We start from the raw sequence: 21023 nt of genomic DNA on the forward strand, positions 1-21023 counted from the left end.
ACTGCCATTTTCCTGACTTGGTACAGGACGTTGTAAGTAAAAAATTGGTGGGTTTAACCTGGTTTTGTGGCTAGCCAAACCTCGCACTTTTATGGCAAAATTGAATATAACACTAATATGACATTACATGTCAGGAACAAAATACAGTACAAATAAATGCAAGAACATTGAGGACAGAGAAATACACAAATAAACAATACAATTGTACATTTCGACAATCTATCCACAGAATAAAAACGAACACGTAAATTTCTAAATTTGTTGATTCTGTTCAAGATCAGGTTTGTAACTATGTCATTTAATAACAATTACAAGAATATAAATATAGAATTGTGTTTGTAATTAGATAATTAATTGTATCATCTAGCTTTGCCGGTATTATTTCTAAATCAAACTGTAAAACAAATGAATAGTTTACATATATTTGCAATAACCTAAAATTCTAGAAATGAACTGGGTGATTAATTATCTTTACTTTTACATACGAATAGAACATAAAAAAGGGGGATGGAATTACAACTACAAACGATAAGACATGTTATAATATCCGATCAGAATTACAAATACAACATCATAAATATATACATGAATGTTGGATAACAAATACCATGACACGTCTCATAGTAATGCGAATTCACACTCAGTAAAAAATGCATATTCGGGAATAGGTAATGTTTGGTACTCAAGGTAGATGGGTTGTCTAAATTATAACCCATATAATTTCTTAATAATTTGCGAAAATGTAGTTTATATCCTGCTTGTTTAAGAAAATTAATAAAAAGAATGGGTCACCGGACTTATTTTCACACTGCAAGTTACGCAAAATTGTCAAATTTTGTATAGATTATGCATGGACAACCCAATTTGCGGTCATAAAACGAAAATTTTACCATAGAATTTTGAAATAAAATATAAGAAGATGGCTCCAATATTATTCTTGCAGATAACAAGAAGAAAAATTGGGGTCACCGGACTCGTTGTCTTGCTACATAATAAAATGGGTAAATTCCTAACACATTCTATTGTTAAAGTAACACTATCCGAATTATCCGCCCTTGCATTCGAGTTGTCTCCCCTTATTTGGCAAAGTTGGAAAAAAATTAATCAAACAAAAGTATTTGTTTTTTGGTAAAATACAACCATAAATCTAATAAAACATGGCATATACTATATCATAATAAAAAATCTTACTCATGAATTACCTACTTATATCAAAATTTGCACATTTCATCAAACATCTCGACCTTGTTTTCTGGTATTTCAAAATCCAAAATGGAGGAAGACAGCCTTAAAAGAGCAGACGACGTAAATGGTAAAACACTATCTACGACGTGGTAAAATGTCATTAGTAAGCAAAGTCATTATCAATGGGTTTTTTTTGTTTATAACATAATTACAAATACATATACTGGGCCTTTCGTCTAAAGGGCATACTTGTAACAACTACTAATTAAGAATTCTTGTCTTTTTTGTACAATATAAGAATTTAAAATACACGTTTAATACATGTTCAAAGAATCTGTATGATAAAACGCTTATCCCGATGTTAGATGATTTAAATTTAGACAGTTTCAATATACTGACAACTAAGGATGTTCGCTACTTTTTTTAAACTTGTTGTCAGATATTTGGAATCATTTAGACTTATCAATGTAGCGCCAATACAAATGTTGCCTGCTAACCCCAAAGTTTCTTTACATAATTTTATAACTTATTATTCAAAAAGACATTTTTTTTAATTTTCATAATATTTTTTAAGAAACGTCACCTTGGTGAGTAGTTGCGTATCTTTTAGGAGCACTAGTGTTTAAACACGGGTTTTTATTACTCAATCAATATTTTTTGTAGAAATTTGTGGACTGTTGCTTTCCATTTTGATGTTCTTTTTTTAAGCCATGGCATTGTCTGTACCAAACCGGAAAACGGCCATTGTTATATTAAAGAGTGTGTGTTGCATTTTAGTGTTGTGTCGTCTCTTCTCCTCTTATATTTGATGTGTCTCCCTCTGTTTTAGTATGTAACTTAAATGTGTTTTTTCCCTAATCGATTGATTAAGTTCAAAAAGCGGTATACTACTGATGCTTTTATTTATATGTGTATTGCACTCTTAGGTTTTGTTTTCTCTTTTTTTGCAGAAAAGATTAGAAATAAAAAAAAATACTTAAAAATAAATATACAGGAAAAACTGAAAGATATCACGGTAATTTATTCAAATGACAATAATCATCTTGTCTACAGAGAGTTTATAATGAAATGGGAATTTATCAGGTTTTAATAAAAATATTTGATTTTAGTTACCGATTTTGCAACTAATACCATATATATATTAATATTTGACACATGGCCGTGCCATGCGGCACATCTTTTTAAGGTATACGCTCTATTCTGGTTAAAATACAAGCATGTATAACATATACACAAATTTGAACTTACCTCATATAAGCCTTCAAGTGAATGATCTAAGAAAGTTTTATACAGTTCCCTGTCCAAAATATATTCGAGCACTTGTCTAACCATGTCAATCCTATCGTCCTTTAATGCATTGGTGAACAGCTTTGATAATTTGCTCTCTTTTATGCAAAGTTTTTTCTATAAAAATATTATCATATTTATTTATTGATGAACAGAACATTATATGGTACAGATCGGTTTGGGGATGAATGTTGCATTGAAATAGTTTAAAATAAAGAGAAATGGTTTTCCGTTTAAATAACGTAGTTCCAGCAAATATAGGTAACTGTATATACTTCAACAATGAGCAAACTTCAAACCGTATAGTAAATAAAACAATGCCTGGTATGACTAGATGTGAAACAATAAAAACAAAAACAGCAAAAGCCATTCAACGAAAGAACAATAAAATAAATACATATATAAAAGACAGCAACCAACAGTAATCACTGAGATACAGACTCTTGACTGACGTATATATATATAATATGGTGGAGTTAAACATGTTTTTAACGCTCAACCTTTTGCCTAACCTGGTACATTGGTGTATAAGTATAGAATAAGAAAAAAAATGCAAAACTCATTTGGCAAAATAAAGACCCCTCAGACCATGCAAGCACAAACGCACATAGCATGAATACAAAAGACACAAAACACCAATACCTGCGTTCTGATAACTCGGTTTGTGAATTTGTGGCCATTCTGCAAATTTTTATCAAAACACCGCGACTCAGATAATATCTCATTGAAAGCTATATTACTTTTGTAAAAAAATGTTTTAGATCAAGTATTGTTGTTACAGCACGATTAAGCAGAATCACAGTTGAGACTTTGCTAAATCAATATTACTTTATTTTTCAAAACACAGACTGAGTCTAGCTGCAATTAGTTGACAAAGAAGAATATAATAGCTTAAACTTAATTGGCGAGGAATGGATAAACAAGTAAATTGTAACAATTACATTTACCTGTAATTTTTCCAAAATTTTACTATTTTCTAACTTGAATATTTCTTTCTCTGCAATGTCAGGTCTATTCCATAAATCAACAAAATGTAATATGTTATCTGTAAGTTTGTCTTCATTCTTTTCGTCTAAAAGTGGTCAGTTTAGTATGTTACTATAATACGTTTTGTATTTATTCATTGGCATTAAACATTTGAAAGAGTCTAAATTCGCAGGTAACATATTTGTGGTTGATTGACAATACATTAAATACTTAGTATCTACTTATTTTACTGTTTAAATAGTTACTTTGGAGATGAACATGTTGGTGTTCGTGTCCGTATGTTGTGTTTGTGTCTAAACCGAGAAAATAACAATACGTATCATGTTTAGAATTAAATAAGACGCTGTCCAAATTGAGCATAACGATAAAACCCGTTATTGTATAGTTGTAGATAAAATTATAATAAGAATAATATGCTTTTTTCTATAATTGTAAGGCTTTAAAAGCGTTGAACATGCCAAACGTTTGATTATGCTGTGTACTTTAATCAACTTTTTACTTTTAAATTAGATAACAATATATAATCATTAATATTTAAACAAACATGCATCACTGGACTGGCCAATCCGATTCTTATCAAAACTCAGCGTTTACAATGTATGGAATCTCGATTGTTAATATACTGTCAAATTGATGTGTTATGTTTTTTTCTAATGTGTTGTCTAGCCTTTGTCCCAACCTGGTAATTCATTCTATTGATAGTTTTATTCAAAATGGGTGTGTACTGATCTTTTCATATTGATATGGGTGCAGATAAAACAAAAAATGTGTGTTTCATATCAGTAAAATGTATGTTTTCTTCCTAAATACATGTACAATGTGATATATGGGCATGTATTGATAAATAATGTAAACAGTTTTTTAAGAACGTATGTTAATAAGAAAATCAAACCTAAGTAAAATACGTCAAATAGTATATCCTGAATTGTTCTGTCTAAGGTGTATGTTGTGTCATGCACAGAGTACACATGGATCTGAAAATAATAAATATGATGACTGCTGTACCCATATTTTGACTATTTTATTTATTGTGTCGGTTAAGTTAACGCATCCTTGTAAATATAACAGAATTTGATGAGACTGTCATCAAAGTGAGAGTGTTAGCGCTATAAAACCAGGTTTATTTCTCCATTTTCTACATTTGAAAATCCCTGTACCAAGTCAGGAATATGACAGTTCTTGTCCATTCGTTTTTGATGCCTTTTGTTATTTGATTTTGCCATGTGCTTATGGACTTTCCAAATTGATTTTCATATGAGTTAGTATTTTTGTGATTTTACTTTTTTCTAAGATTAAATTTCGGTTTTTCTGCATTTTTGTTATATTATAAAGCAACATTGCATCCTTTTAAACACTTTTCGCGTCATTATCATCATAATCTTTTTTTTTTATTCTGCAATTAAATACAATGTATAGCACCTCCTTTTTTCAATTAACATAAAAGCAGATAAATAAACCTATAGCTAAACTCGTCATATAAACCAGGCTTATAACTGTGTACGCCAGACGCACGTTTCTTCTACAAAAGACTCATCAGTAAAAGTCGAAGCAAGATACATTTTTAGTTCAAGGGTTCAAATACAGTACATGGCTGAAGAGCATAGTGGCTCCGAAATTACGAAACGTTTGATCCAATGCAGGTAAGGTTATCTATTCCGAGATTAAAAAATCTAAACAGTATTTTCAAAAAAAATAAAATTAATACCTACCACATACACGAACATAACAAATGCTTAAATCCTATTTAATGTCTGATTAGAGTCTAAGTGATTGCGTCTTATAATTTGAAATTATAATTATCCAAATGTAATAAACACGACGAAGCTTGTAGAAATTGAAAAAGCTAACATTTAAAAGCATGTGTTTTGATTTTCTTTACAATGTAAATATAGTTTATGCAAACACAGTCGATATTGTATCACCAGCCCAGTAGTCAAACCTTTGGTATTGACATGAATATCAATACTGTGGTCATATTTATAAATTTCTTGTTTACAAAACTAAGTATTTTTCAAAAAAACTAAGGATTTACTATCCCAAGCATAGATTACCTTATCCGTATTTGGCACAATTTTTGAGAATTTTGGATCATCAATGCTCTTCAACTTTGTACTTATTTGGCTTTATAGATATTTTGATATGAGCGTCACCGATGAGTCTTATGTAGACGAAACGCGCGTCTGACGTACGTTATAATCCTGATACCTTTGATAACTATTGGAATTTTGATTATATCAATTCGGGACAAATTGTTTTGAGATGAAACATTATCTTAAAATGTGTTCTTTTGTAAAAACCAAACTAAAGTTTTTCAAAGAAATTAAATAACAGTTGAAACCTATGTTTAATTTTAAAAGTAACCACATTGATATTTATGCACATGCTTATCGAAAAGGTCATGTTTTAAGATAGTATCTTGTATGTGTTTTTAATGGACATACTTGATCAATAAATAATGCATACCGATTTTGAATTTCCCGCCATTTCATCCTGTAGTTGCGTTATTAACACCTCACATTTAGTTTGTATTGTATTCGCCTCTTCATCATTTGAACCATAAAGCATTTTTGCTGCGTCTATCAATTCAGATTGAAATTCCGTACTATAAATATACAAAGAAACATGTTGATGATGGATATATTCTTATGAATAAACACATATATTGTTTACTTTATGATTCATCAAATCGTATACCTTCTACAGTTAAACATGTTTCGATCGCGTAACCTGTCTTGTATCCAGGACAGTGATTTAATAGCACAATAAACGAGCAAGCTGTAAAAATCGGTAGCAACATGTTTGACTCTCCAGATTGATATAAAGCACGAAAAATGACCTACATAGTTATGAAAAATAAAGAATACCAAGAAAAGATTACTCACAGTTAATCTCAGTTACGAAACATAAGTTCAAAGCTAATTTCTACTTATAAATAAATCACTAACCTGCTGTTATTCGTACGCATTCTGAGTCCCTTACATATAAAGTCTGCCGCTTTCCCAGACCCATCAATGACCAAAACAGGAAAACTCCTCTTTAAGTTCACCATAGCGGCTTCAAATGAGTTTTCCTCACCACCAACAAGCATAACTATCAACGGGATCTCTAAGTGTTCTATTGTCAAAGATATATGACATGTACTTTAACATAAAGTAAACTTATTCTAGTTCTATGATAAACTGTTATAAGCATGTATACGTTTTTCGACTCTGCAAAGACGTACTTTTGCCAGCAGTAGTTCTTACAAAACACAATGGCTTTATTGAGTTTTGGTGTTTAATGTCACTGTTTATTGGCTATTTCGTGATGGAGGAAGACTTGGTGCCCAGACGTATTCCCGACCTTTGGCAGGAACACTAGGTTTTTTATTCATTTTTGTTAGAATTTATTGATCAATGATTGTCATGTTAAAAACAATATTGAATCTTCGTATTAGATATGTTACAGTGTTATAGTTGTCAAAGGTGCCAGGTTAAACTGATAGCCTTTAAGAATAGAAATATGTATGGGATCGACAAGTTTACGAAGATTTACATATCTTACATGACTGTTTGGCTTTAGTTGGTAGTACTTCGCTTGTGTAAACAGAATGTGTGAGTACAGTTCTAATTGTATAAAATGACGACTTGTTTGTATATGTATAATAACGCCATAAACGCATTGACTTTACAAAGGTAACGTTAGTTACAGTATGTTTTAAATGATAGCGACAAACCCCCTTGACACTGACAACCTCACCGTAAAAGTAAGAATGTCCTTTTTGTAATAAGTTGTCCAAAGTCAAAGTCTTAATATAAATCACTTTACCTAATAAAGGATTTACTAGAGGTTTTACGCATTTTATGGATTAAAAAAAAATCCCAGACTTTTTTAATTTACCATTGATTTGCATATTACGATCGTTGAAATCAATAACGTCACTCCAGACAAGTGCTAACAAACCGATTGGCATATGTAACATTAATAAACACCATAAACTATTCGAATCGTGTAAATCTTTATTTTATGTATATAATTAACGCATAAAGCAACGCAAATATGTTATGGACGACGCTAGATTGAATGATGGGTGTTTTGCTATGTTTTTTATAAGCATCCTGTCGACTTACCTTCAACATGATCGCTCAAAGCCGAAAAGTTGAAAGACAAGGATGCAAAAACATCAAAACAGTTGACAAGCTGTACATTGTTAACCAAAAGGGACATTTAAGTAAAAGCGAAATTAAGCTAATGTCCATTTGCCTAAGGGAGTTGAAGCCGTGGTTTCCTAATAATGTAATAATATGAAAACGAACAATTTAAAAACAGGTCGTTTTAAATCATACCATTACTTTAGTAATGACTAATGAGCCGATGGTACCATCTGAGACTGATTGCTCACTAGCAGCGTTGTCGGCTCAGTGCGTTAAAATGTATTACAACACTTAATAAATGAATGTTCACAGCCTAATTATAAACGATTTTTTTACACCGTTTTAAACGGTATATAATAATACCTCACAAGATTATCGAACAAAAATATATTCAAAATACCGAATTCCCTCCCCTTACCTCTTCCCTATCAGAACATCAAAATTGCATCGTTCCTATCAAATTGGAGTAGTATACAAATAATTCATTACAATATCCGATTTCAAAATGGCAGTTTCACTTTTGAAATGTTTTCAATACTAAAACGCATGGCCTTCTTAAAGTTTCTACTTATAAAAATATAGTCAGTTTCATGAGTTCATTATTACAGTAATTTCTATATTTACACATCTACTGTGTTTGCATACATTTATAGGTATCTTTCATCGATTAGAAATTACAAGTGCCGAAAGCTGACTGAAAAACAATTTTTCGTTCCCTATTGTTAAATATCCTGTTTTTACTGTGATGTTCCTTTGCATCATTGTATGGTGTTTATATATCACAACTCGAGTGCTTTGCCTGTGTCTGTTGTGACATTTTGGAATTATTTGAAATCAAACTAAATATTTATTGTTATACAATTGTACTATGTACATCCTTGGCTCTACAATCTACTGATACCTTGTACCTATATATTGGCATTCCAGAAGGTCATGTTTTTTTCTCTGACTGTTAATGACGTTTTTACACTAAATCTATTGGATGTTGGATGTGTACTGATTGATATTTTTGTCTTAGATGCATATTTTTTATTAGTTGTTATTGGCTTTGGACTAGCTGCCAGTAACTGCGAATACTTGCAAATCTGTCTAATGTGTCTATTTGTTGTGGGGATACATACTTTTTGTAAGTACAATGCAACGTCCATTCTGTCTTTTTGTTAGATGTGTCAATCTGATGAGTGAAGCCTTTTTCAACTAATCTTTATAGTTTGAGTGTATGTCGTACTGTTACATCAACTCTCCCAGATTAGAAGGGTTGGCATCTTCAAACATGTTTAACCTCGCTACATTCTGTATTTGCCTATCCAAAGTCTGGAGCCTAAATGTCAGTGACTGTCGTTTGTTGCTGTGAAACATATTTGTTTTACGTTCATTTGTTTGTACATGAATTATGCCGTTAGTTTGAATTGTATTTCATTTGTCATTTTGGGGCTTTTTTTGCTGACTATGCGGTATAGGTTTTGGTCATTGGTGAAGGCCGTACGGTGACCTATAGTTGTTAATGTCTGTATTATTTGGTCTCTTCTGGAGAGTTGTTTCGCTGGCAATTATACCACATTTCCTTATTTGTATATTAATAAATGGTGTCTTACCTTTAATGCAAACTTCTAGGTTACCTTTATGTGGTTGAAGTATTGTGATTCTATCTATTTTACTGGTTCGTGCCTACAAATTTTGAGCTAATGCGTTCATTAATGAATATACTAAACATTTCTGATATGACTCCAATGTTTGTACCCAATCTAGAACTAGGTATACTAACAATAAGTTACATTATGGTGCCTACGTTCATGACACAGCAAATCAAGAACACACAAAAATAACTTATACGAACTGAAGTTCTCTTAAAAAGCAAATAGTCTTTACAATATGTCCTACATTGCCTTAGTTAGACCTTGAAACGTTATAAAACATCGAAAAAACAAAATCATAAAAATACTGAACTTGGAGGAAAATCAAATCGGAAAGTCCATAATCACATGGCAAAATCAAATAACAAAACACATCAGAAACGAATGGACAAGAACTGTCCTGACTTGGAATAGTAATTTTCAAATGTAGAAAATGGTGGATTAAACCTGGTTTTATAGTGCTTAACCTCTTATTTTGATAACAGTCTCATTAAATTACGTTATATTTATAATGATACGTGAACTAAACAGACATGATAAATAAAATAACAAAATATGAGTACCGCAGTCATCATACAGGGACCATCAATGGTCTGCTACTAACATTAATATATATATATAAATAAAACAAATGTGTCTTAATTGAGACAGAACACTTTATATTGACAAATCTTATGCAATGCCGGACTTAAAAGTTTTTATGAAACTACATAATCTAGAGGTGGCGTGAATCAGTTGTACAGTAGATCTTTTACATGTTTTAGAGTATATACAATTCTTTCAGCTTGCAATAGTATTAAAACATTTGACTTCATTACACTTAACACAAGTATTGCCCATTCCAAACTATTAGAGACATTAAAAGAGTTGGTCCTGATTTGTTTCAAAAAAAGAATGCTCAATGTAGATACAACTATTTTGTTTCAAGGAGGAATAAATTACACTTTGTAAAAATACAATCGGGTTTAAACAAAGAAGTGTCTAAAACTGACATTATAAATATGCTTAATTTCTTAGTTTAGAACATATTTGTTACGTTTGAAGGACGTGATTTTCAACAAACAATCGGGATTCCCATAGAAACCCACTGTGATGCTCTTGCCGACGTGATCCTTTATTCATATGAGGCTGACTTCATACAGGAACGTCGTAGGAAGAAGGAAAAGAAGATAGCAGTATCCTTCAACTTCACTTTCCGCTATATAGATGATGTTCTCTCAATAAATAACTAAAATTTGGTGACTATTTTTAAACCTATTTATCCCATCGAACTTCAGATAAAGATTACAACAGATACAGTTACGTCTGTCTCATATCTTCACTTACATCTAGACATTAACAATGAGAACAAAACTTTACGACAAAAGAGATGATTTCAGTTTCCAAGTCGTGAATTTCATTTGTATGTCGCAACATCTCAGCAGGGTCTACATACGGAGTTTATATCTCCCAGTTGACACGATATTACAGGTGTTGTATTCCCCATCATGGAAGCAATCCATCAAAAAGATCCGATTAAAACAGTTGAAATCCTTTCTGTGTACATTTTAATGATGACATCACCAGTTTGTTGTCCGTTATAGAATGTCTGTTCCACAGATGAAAAGGAATATTTTTCAATTGTCATTACAATTCCGTCCCCTTTCCCCGATTGTTACAAACCAACTAGATTAATCACCAATTTGTATTTACAAGATCAACCTCAGTATTTTGTTGTCTATGCTGTGAGTGTGTACTTTGTGTGTAATGTATTTTGTGTGTTGGTCATTTTCGTTTTTAGTCATGGTGTTTTAAGTTTATTGTATAATTACGAGTTTGAATGTCCCTTTATAATCTTTCGCCTCACTTTTAAAATCTTTTTATAATAATAATATGTACTCTATTGAATGAATGCATTTCATTTCACGAATATTTTGGCTAACGAATGGCAACAAATTCAAAACATAGTTCTAACTATCGTCTTATGATGATAACATCAAGATGTAATATTTTCCCGACATTTGCAGTTGCAATATAGAAATTGCTAATCATTTCATTAACTATAGAAGATTTAAAGTAAGTAATGGGAAGTGAATTGACTATTTTTAGAAATAAGTCTGATGTCAGAAGATGTAACCAAAAAAAAATAAACAAAATGACAATTATACATCAATAGCAACAGACTACTAGCAGTTAACTGAAATGCCAGCTCCAGACTTCAATTAAACTGATTGAAAGATTATGATTTCATTATATGAATAGCAGGCACAATCCTTCCGGTTACGGGTTTAGTATCATACCATCATAACATATATGAGAAGAACATAGCCCGTGTCATGCCAAGAACTGTTTTTTTAATAAATGTGCTTAGTCCCGATGCAAAGACCCTATGAGTGAATCAATATTAACGCCAAAATATGCAATCTTTGAATGTTTAGTTTGTTTGAAAAAAATATTAGTATGTTGTATAAGCTTCTCTAGTGTGTATTGAAAAATATGACTAAATGTTAAGCGTCTTTCAAATATCGCTTACAATACCATCTTTATGGAGACAACAGGATTGACTTTTGTCTGTGTTTTCTCGAATCACTTCTTCAACAATTTGCCCAATGCAGGTATCTTGTCCTTCAGTTATTATCCATATATCTGAAAGTAACCAAACAATAATGATTATAATAGTACTAAAATAAATATATAGTGATTTTTACACTAATTAAGACTATAAGTGTTGAAGAGAAAACAAATTTAGTCCTGGTATCTATGAGGAGTTTGTTCACACGAGTAATCCGATATACATGATATATGTGAATTCGTTCAATATGGCCTTGCGTTTGATTTGTAGAATTAACAAAATAAAAGCACTGAATTTTATAATTCAAACTAAGTACAGCACGCCATATTTATTTTTCTCAAATGTATAAACAAAGTATTGTTTTGCTTCTCAAACGAATGAGTGAACCGAATTGAGATTTGAAGTGACATTTTATGTACAAAGTCAAAGAAAGAAAATGAATAATACAAAATGTTCGCTTACATGTTGTATTTATTAATTCAAGCAGACCACTTTTAAGTTGAGTTTTAATCGTCTCATTAGGCAGATACTTTTTAGCCTCTCCTATTATAGACAGAACTGCAACTGGTTTTTCTTTTTCACAATTTCCCAATGACAGTTTGGTTTTCGTTACCTTGAGCAATCGATCACACTGAAAGAAAAAGAAAATTATTGTTTATCTTATATATAACTGAATATAATTACTAACAATATACTTTTGTAAAAAAAAAAGTTGTAATTTCACGTTTTATTTGAGGGTAGAAATGACTGTTAGGGTAATATATTTGTTTTACGCTAGAATGAGTCACTACCAAATGTTACGGTCAAAATCACCAACATTCAACCAATACGATGTGTTTGTGTATGTGTGTCGTTTTTAGGGATACTATTTTTCTTAGTTCTCGAGATACAAAAAGTCGACTGATACGGTAATCTATTCTATACATTGTATTCTTCTCCAAGATTGTTTTCGTCTTCAAGATACGTTAATCAATGCTATAAATTTTGTTCTTCTCCAAGATGTTATCTATTTTTTTTTTAATTCTGTTAGGTTTCGAAAGAACAACTGTTCGTACATTACAAAATGCTACGATCTCTGCACGTTACGAAGTCCTCAAACAACTATTTGAGAAAAAAAAAGAGAAAGAAAGATATATTTACGAAATTGCACTCAAAATTTATCTATTTACTATTCACAAGGTTTCACTGGTATAGTACAACTAATTGGCCTTCTAATCCGGAAATATCGTATTTTGAACTAGAACATAAAGTAGAAATCTTTTAGAAACATTTAAGAGACTCAATAGATAAATGTATTTCGAATAGTTAATGTTCTTCATGGAAGTTAATTCTGTACTCAAATTAATCATTAAGAATCCGGTGATGTGACTATATATCATCATTTATTTCAGTCGACAACTTTAAAGAATCTATATGTTACTACTCATATTCGATTGTACATGTCAGATACGATGACACTCATGTGAAGTTTGTTTGAACAATGATTTGAGTTGATAAGAATAGAAAGTATAATCGATGCCATCTCTAATATGACCAATTATTCTACATTATAAATAAGCTCTTCCATTTTCCACACGATGACGGCTTGTTTTTCGGTACACTTGTTTTATGATGATTTATGTTGCCCCAAAGCCACAATTCTACTAATAAGATTGGTGTATTGATATGATGAGTCTCATATTGATGAGTCATAATCGTTTGTTCTATATCTAGATACATACGAGTGGACAATTCAATGAGTTCTGTACACTGTAACCGGATTTGTCCTGACGTGTTTCCCTAAAACAAGAAAAACTATTATCGCAATTCATACAAAAATATATTCGTAAAATATTCGAACCATCTGGAACTTTAAAAAGGTTTACAGTAAGCAAATAAATACAATATGGGGTTGTCAACAATACCACAAAGAACATACCGTATGTCAAGCTCTTAATCTAAGGGATTCTAAAAAAGTTTGTGAATACATGTAAACAAATGTATAAACAAAAATACCGAACTCCAATGTAAGTTAACAAGGCGGAAGACCATAAAACTTGACGAAATGAATTATCAAAATATACTAACAAACAGAACAAACTGAAAACAGCTGGCATTTTCCTGACTTGATACTTGATTTCAAAGGAAAATGATAAAGTGACCTAGTTTTATAGGTAGCCAAACTTCCGACTAATGATGGGGCTTTTTTTTGTTCCACTATATTGACAACAATGGGTATGCAATCAAAGTGGATATATCAGGTTTATCTAAATTAATGTTGATCCAGCAGCCCATAATAACAACAACATGGACAAACAATACAACTGTTAAAAAAAATCAAACTAACACATAAACAAATCTGAAAGAGACGCCAGTAAAAAAATATTGTTAATAGTAAATCTAGCAAAAAGACCAGCAAAAACAGTTTAATTATGGTGAAATTAGTTTATAAAAACATTATTTGATTATGCCGTTCTTTAAAAGACTTTCTCGAGAAAGTTCCACTCAGGATGTAGGTAAAATGAAAAAAAATCTAGAATTTAAAATTGATAATATTTGTCGGAAGAGCATTACTTAAGGAACAACATAAGCTAAAAATATTGATAGGTTATGGAGCTCATCTTCGGAAAACGGCTAACTCAAACTTTCACCTTATACTTGCATTGGTATTATTTGGGTCTCAAATCGAAAGAAAGAAATTTAGAACCTATTCAAATTTTGGTAATTGACCTTATATGAGCTATTGAAGTTTAAAATGAAATAAAAAATGGGTGTTATGGAGCGAATTATTTTACCCTGTTTTGAAAAAAACAAGTAGTCCGAAAATATGACACAAATCACTACACCTCACCTAGATACATCCTTCTTAAGTAAAATATAAAGACAAGGGTTAACAAAATGTAACCAACAGTGCAAAAAAGTCGTACGTCATATCCTCATATCTAAACTGGCATGCAACAGGATCGTTTAAAGCCTACAATCCGATTGCTAGATGCACAAATACCGAGTGACTACCATCAACAACAATTCTGTTAACTATAAAAAAACATTCAAACTTTATGGAAGATAAGCCCTGTACTGGCGGTGTTCTTGGCCCAGAAGAGTAAAGATCATGATGTAGTGTTCGTAAAGATTTTGCGATGTATACATGTAATACCATAAGGTGAACAAAACAGTATATAGTAAATATCACAATAAAAAGCATCTAATATTAGAGAAGAAAACATTGATGAATGACTTTGTAAAATAAAAATGTGGTAGCTACAAAAAAAAAGGATGTCATATAAACATTCGCACCATCAGTTCTATTGACTGAACACTATGATTTGTACATATAGTATTTGATTGTAGTGAAACAAATCAATAAAAAATGACTACGTAAAATAAAAATGTCTTATCTTAAAAGGACAATTATATCATATAGACGTTCGTACCATCAGTTCTCTTGACTGAATTTTAATGTGAATATAAAGCAAGAGTTCATTGCTCCTAATCCCTGTCGTTATATTCAGATGTCTAATAATATAATAATTCAACTCACGTATAAGGGTTGTTTTAATACTCACTGAAAAAGAAAACAACCGAAACTGTTTCATTGAAATGCTAATTGTTACCATTAATTTAGTTCTTTGGTGATGGTTACACATACGTGTATCTCGGTTTTTATTTTTAAGAAGATATTGACATTTTGGTTGCATATCTAGACTGTGTCAAATATTGTTTTCACATATGCAAGTATACGTTAAATTTGTTTTATGAGATATGAAGAAGCAAATGTTGTTTAATTCTACGTATTCGCAGGCTTTATTGATTGAAAATACAGATTGTAACTTTACTTACAAACTATCACACCATTCCCATGGAGTAATGCTTAACTAATAATTAAGGAGATGTGGTATGTTTGACAATGAGACAACTATCCACCAAAGTTCATTTGAAGAGGTGCTTTATATATATAAAGTTACTCTCGCTTCGTTCATAAAGTTTCAAATAGGATGCAAATTTTCATTCTTAAATCTTACCTCTCCTTTCTTTTTGACATCCTGTTGACATTCCTTCATACGTCCGTTTTCCCAAACTTGTCCTGGGAGAGGCGTTTCTGTTCCATAAGAGGTAGAACGGGCAGCCACTGATGTCATACTTCAATTTCAATTACAGATATTCTGAAAAAAACGTTCAATTCATCAACATTTTGGTAGCACTTTGTAAATACTGCTGTTTCACAAACCACGCCTCTTTTAGGGAGATATAAAATTTTCATAGATATTTTGTTTTGTTTACATACTGATTCGCAGATATGACCTATATGTTTCATCTCATAGAGAAAAAACTTGGGAATGTTACCAGTATAAATACACAATTTTAATTACAAATATTCTGAAAACACCGTTCAATTCATCAACATGTTGGTTGCACTTTGTAAATACAGTTGTTTCACAAACCACGCCTCTTTCGGGGAGATATAAAATTTTCATAGATATCTTGTTTTGTTTACATACTGATTCGCAGATATGACCTATATGTTTCATCTCATAGAGAAATAACTCGGGAATGTTACCAGTATAAATACCCAAGTTTAATTACAAATATTCTGAAAATACCGTTCAATTCATCAACATTTTGGTTGCACTTTGTAAATACAGTTGTTTCACAAACCACGCCTCTTTCGGGGAGATATAAAATTTTCATAGATATTTTGTTTTGTTTACATACTGATTCGCAGATATGACCTATATGTTTCATCTCATAGAGAAAAAACTTGGGAATGTTACCAGTATAAATACACATGGTAGCGGAGAACATGTAATTCTAAAGAAAACCCAAAGTGAGGGGAGCGTAGTACAACATTTTAGTATAAGTTTAGAAGTTTTGAGCATATAAATGTTGAAAATATGCCGCACAGCCCTATGTTTTGACCTTTGAATAAAATATAGTGCTTACTTTTTTCTTTCTAGGATAATTACGAAACTTCATAGTAAAAGTGGAACAGTTTTAGCCGTAAATGAAGTTCCTATGGGAAATTGCATCGTTTAAAAATTTTATCAACAGGAGTGCAACCTTTCAAAGCACCATGTATTATATCTTTATATAAATATATAAGAAGATGTGGTATGAGTGCCATTGCGACAACTCTCCATCCATGTCAAACTTTATAAAAGTACACCTTTAGTTGAAAATATGCCGCACAGCCCTATGTTTTGACCTTTGAATAAAATATAGCGCTTACTCTTTTCATTCTAGGATATTTACGAAACTTTATAGTTAAAGTGGCACAGTTTTAGCAATAAATGGAAATTACATCGTCTACATCAACAGTAGTGCAACCTTTCAAAGCACCATGTATTACATCTTTATATAGATATAAGAAGATGTGGTATGAGTGCCAATGAGACAACTCTCCATCCAAGTCAAACTTTATAAAAGTAAACCATTATAAGTCAAAGTACGGTCTTCAACACAGAGCCTTGGCTCACACCGAACAGCAAGCTATAAAAGGCTACCAGAAATGACTAGTGTAAAACCATTCAAACGGGAAAACCAACAATCTAATTTATATACCAAACGAGAAACACTAATGAACCACATCAACAAACGATAACTACTGAACATCAGATTCCTGACTTAGGACAGGTGCAAACAATTGCAGCGGGTTTAAACGATTTAATGGTATCACACATTCATACAATAGAGTAACATCACAGCATAGAAAGACACACTATAAAATATCAATTGGAATGCTTAACTCAGTCAAAAGAAATGATCACTTAAATTTCTATTTTATTTTGTCATTATTATATGCTTACAATTAATGTATTCCTTGTATTTATCTTTTCTTTTTTCTGTTTTCCTATATTGTTAGATATTGACATGATCATAAAAGGAACAGAAATTATTCAGTGTTAATACATAATTCAAATCGATGGATCTTATATTTTCGGGGAAAAAAAATATTAACAATCATACCGACATTTAAAATAGTCAGTAATTAAAACATTTGTTTTGTGAAATAATAAAATTGATATAGATAATGTTGACATTTGTTGAATTCATTTAGTTAACAGTTTAGCCTTGCTAAAAATTGTAACTACATTTTTTTTTTAAACTGTGTAAAACGTGCGTTAATTTTGGAAAAGCAGTAAATATTAAACAAACATTGAAGCGTAGTTACGATTGTGTTAAGGGGTTGTTGTCCTGCCCGTGCATAAAAGAATTAAATGAACATAGATTCTGTGAAAATATGAGATAAATGTCAGTTAGCGATAATGATGGATGGGTTTAACGACCTTCACTAGCTGTTAAGCACTCTGCGTCAATTGTTATTCCTCTTCCCAAGATTTAAAGCGGAAATTGATATTGTCTAAAGCGGTTAAACAGTAAAATATAATATCATACCTGATTAATTTTTAAGTCGTTTGGATTTGAGATCCACAAATATACAAAAACTTCTTAGATATGATTTAGATAACTGATTAATGGCTACCAATTTATTTAATATATTCCGTAAGAAATTTGGAAAATTAAATATAAAACAGATTTTTTGATGTAGGAATTTTATTTGTTTTTTAATTAAATCTATTTTTAGAAATGACGTGCTTCCTTAAATCCTCATACTTTCGTTTTGAAGTGTTTTATCATCATTGTGCATTCCTAATTTGTATTCTTTTGTACAGGTAATTGCACCTTTTTGCTACCTATTATCTACAAAACAATGAACCGCATTTAGGACAATGACTGGAATTATTTTATGTAATATAACTCTTAAGAGCGTAAAATATAGAAAAATAATAAAACGACTGCACATTGCTTTTTAGTTTTGTTTTTTTTTAAATGTTATGTGCATTTAACTAATTAAATTGTTCAACAAGGCATAAGTATATAGTTAACATTTAAATTGAATGAATGAATATATCATTTTATTAAAGAAAAATTCTGTAAATAAATCCGATACATGTATAATCGATATCAAAGTATAATTTTATACTGTTCCTTAGAAAAGTTTGAAAGTTTTAAAATGTGTTCATGATATATCAAACATTAAAGTTTAAACAAAACAAGAAAATGTGTTCAGTAATTTAGGGGAGGGGGCTTTTGGTCTTATCCAAAACCAATGTAATTTCCTTTTAAAATACGAGGAATCGTTGATGAAATATGAAGTTACGTGTATGTTGTCCACATATATATTTTCATTCTGAGATACGAAATGTACTCACCTTTTAACATGTTTAACAAATCACCCGAAATTAAATTTCCAAAGTCATGAACACAAATTTTAAATAAAAAAAAAGATTTAAATTGAAATATATTTACTTAGACATACTAACAGACTCTTAATAATTTAACAAAGTAAAATTATAAAGTAAAAAGCATTTATATCAAATGAAATTCAACACGGATTTAAACTCAATTATCTATCGTTGAAAAAAAGATTAAATTTTAACCAGTGTGTATGCGTTAACAAAAACCCAACGAACAAACTATTGTGAGGTCAGGTATGTCGATTGAATACAATCTTTAATACTTATATATTGATATCACATCTTGATATTGTGATGTTGTTATTTAAATGAAAATAGACCATTGAAGAAAATGTGTGTCCTTGTTGTCGTTGACAAAATCTTATTTTTAAATCTTTATCTACGGTGGAAATTGTTTAAATGCCTTATACAGTTCCAGATAATTAGTTAATATGTATATGCCTTTTGTTAATATAAAGTGTACAATCACTTTAGATCTACCCTTTACATTTTAAAATTTTACTAAAACACTTTGAAATTGTAAATAGATCGGCAATTTACATGGATATATATTTAACTGTTTTGCTGTTTTGAAATGTTAAAAATACATCATCGTCACTTAACTTAGCAACGTCGAACCGTGGTAACCATTTTCATAATGATATGTGCCTGCATAAAAAAAAACGTATACAAACTTGGAGAACATATTCAAAGTCCCCCATCCGTCCTCAACGACGTTACTGAAAATAAAATAATGTTTGTTTTTAGATTTAGAAAGATGTGGTGTGAGTGCCAATGAGACAACTCTCCATCCAAATAACAATTTAAAAATTAAACCATTATAGGTTAAAGTACGGCCTTCAACACGGAGCCTTGGCTCACACCGAACAACAAGCTATAAAGGGCCCCAAAATTACTAGTGTAAAACCATTCAAACGGGAAAACCAACGGTCTAATCTATATAAACAAAACGAGAAACGAGAAACACGTATATATTACATAAACAAACGACAACTACTGTACATCAGATTCCTGACTTAGGACAGGTGCAAACATTTGCATGTTTTGTAAGTAGAATTAGATTAAAGTTTTCAATTGCACCAGCATGATTTCGTCGAAAGTTTAACGATACATTAGATTCGACAAGTTCAAAATTGAAATGATTTGTTCAGAAGCAAATACACGTGATACATTGCGAATTTATCGGATAATATGATTCCATGCATTGCATTATAAATTGCAGACTTGTTGAGTCGACCTTATTGTAATTTCGTCATCAGAAATGTATACGAAAGAAATTAATCCAAACAAATTTGAAAATTGAAATGTCTGCATGCCTGAGTAATGGTACATACAAACCAACAGCAGGAACATATGTGGTCGTATTTGATTAATAGTATATGTCATAAAATTTGTAGGAATTACTTAAACTATGATGTATAAATTTTAAAAAATGCGAGCAGTAGAACGATAGTTAAAGAGGAAATTAAAAGCCATTAATTTGCATCTGAAATTGCAAACAATATTAAATGCATATATAGATACCGCAAAAAAAGCGTTTGTGATTTAACCTGCTGATAAAACAGCAAACAATGTTTACGTTTTTGAGTGTAAGTTGTAAATTGAAATACTGAAGGTTTGTACTGTTATTTCATATCTTTAACTGTTACTGCAAATAAAACTGATGATAAAGACAAGTTAAAAAAGATTGAAAATGTAGCCTGAAAAACACCATCTGCCCAGTATGTATAGGCTTTTTCAATTACTCACGAAAGCTTACCAAATGCATTAAAGATGCACACATTTCAGTTATTCTTGCTTGTGCAATAAGGTATGTTATTGCCCATTAATGGTTTTACTTTTGATCGTTGTTAGAGGCTAAACAGTGACCTGTGATTTTTCACACCTTGTATACGTTGATGTTTAATAGATTGGTGACTCATTTGTAATCATGTTACTTGATGTTATAAAACGTGGCCTTCGTGTCTTTCTTATTGACTTAAGAATACATCAAACGGAATAACGGAAATCA

At 31.0% G+C, this 21023-nt stretch overlaps 1 protein-coding gene across 1 annotated transcript in view; it reads right to left on the reverse strand.

The window, feature by feature from the left end:
* LOC134699836 (transient receptor potential cation channel subfamily M member-like 2) overlaps nucleotides 1–15895 on the reverse strand; it is a 39719-nt gene extending 23824 nt beyond the window's left edge. Inside the window, exons 1-11 of the mRNA XM_063561245.1 lie at nucleotides 15779–15895; nucleotides 14761–14792; nucleotides 13499–13556; nucleotides 12240–12408; nucleotides 11739–11851; nucleotides 9188–9260; nucleotides 6405–6573; nucleotides 5923–6061; nucleotides 4352–4433; nucleotides 3420–3544; nucleotides 2434–2589 (exon numbers count right to left, since the gene is read on the reverse strand). Of these exons, the coding sequence (XP_063417315.1) occupies nucleotides 2434–2589; nucleotides 3420–3544; nucleotides 4352–4433; nucleotides 5923–6061; nucleotides 6405–6573; nucleotides 9188–9260; nucleotides 11739–11851; nucleotides 12240–12408; nucleotides 13499–13556; nucleotides 14761–14792; nucleotides 15779–15895 (1233 nt within the window). The remainder of the gene's footprint in view (nucleotides 1–2433; nucleotides 2590–3419; nucleotides 3545–4351; nucleotides 4434–5922; nucleotides 6062–6404; nucleotides 6574–9187; nucleotides 9261–11738; nucleotides 11852–12239; nucleotides 12409–13498; nucleotides 13557–14760; nucleotides 14793–15778) is intronic.
* Between the last annotated feature and the right edge of the window lie 5128 nt (nucleotides 15896–21023).

This window comes from Mytilus trossulus, unplaced genomic scaffold, assembly GCF_036588685.1.
Source record: "Mytilus trossulus isolate FHL-02 unplaced genomic scaffold, PNRI_Mtr1.1.1.hap1 h1tg000085l___fragment_1__unscaffolded, whole genome shotgun sequence".
Taxonomy (NCBI): Eukaryota; Metazoa; Mollusca; class Bivalvia; order Mytilida; family Mytilidae; genus Mytilus; species Mytilus trossulus.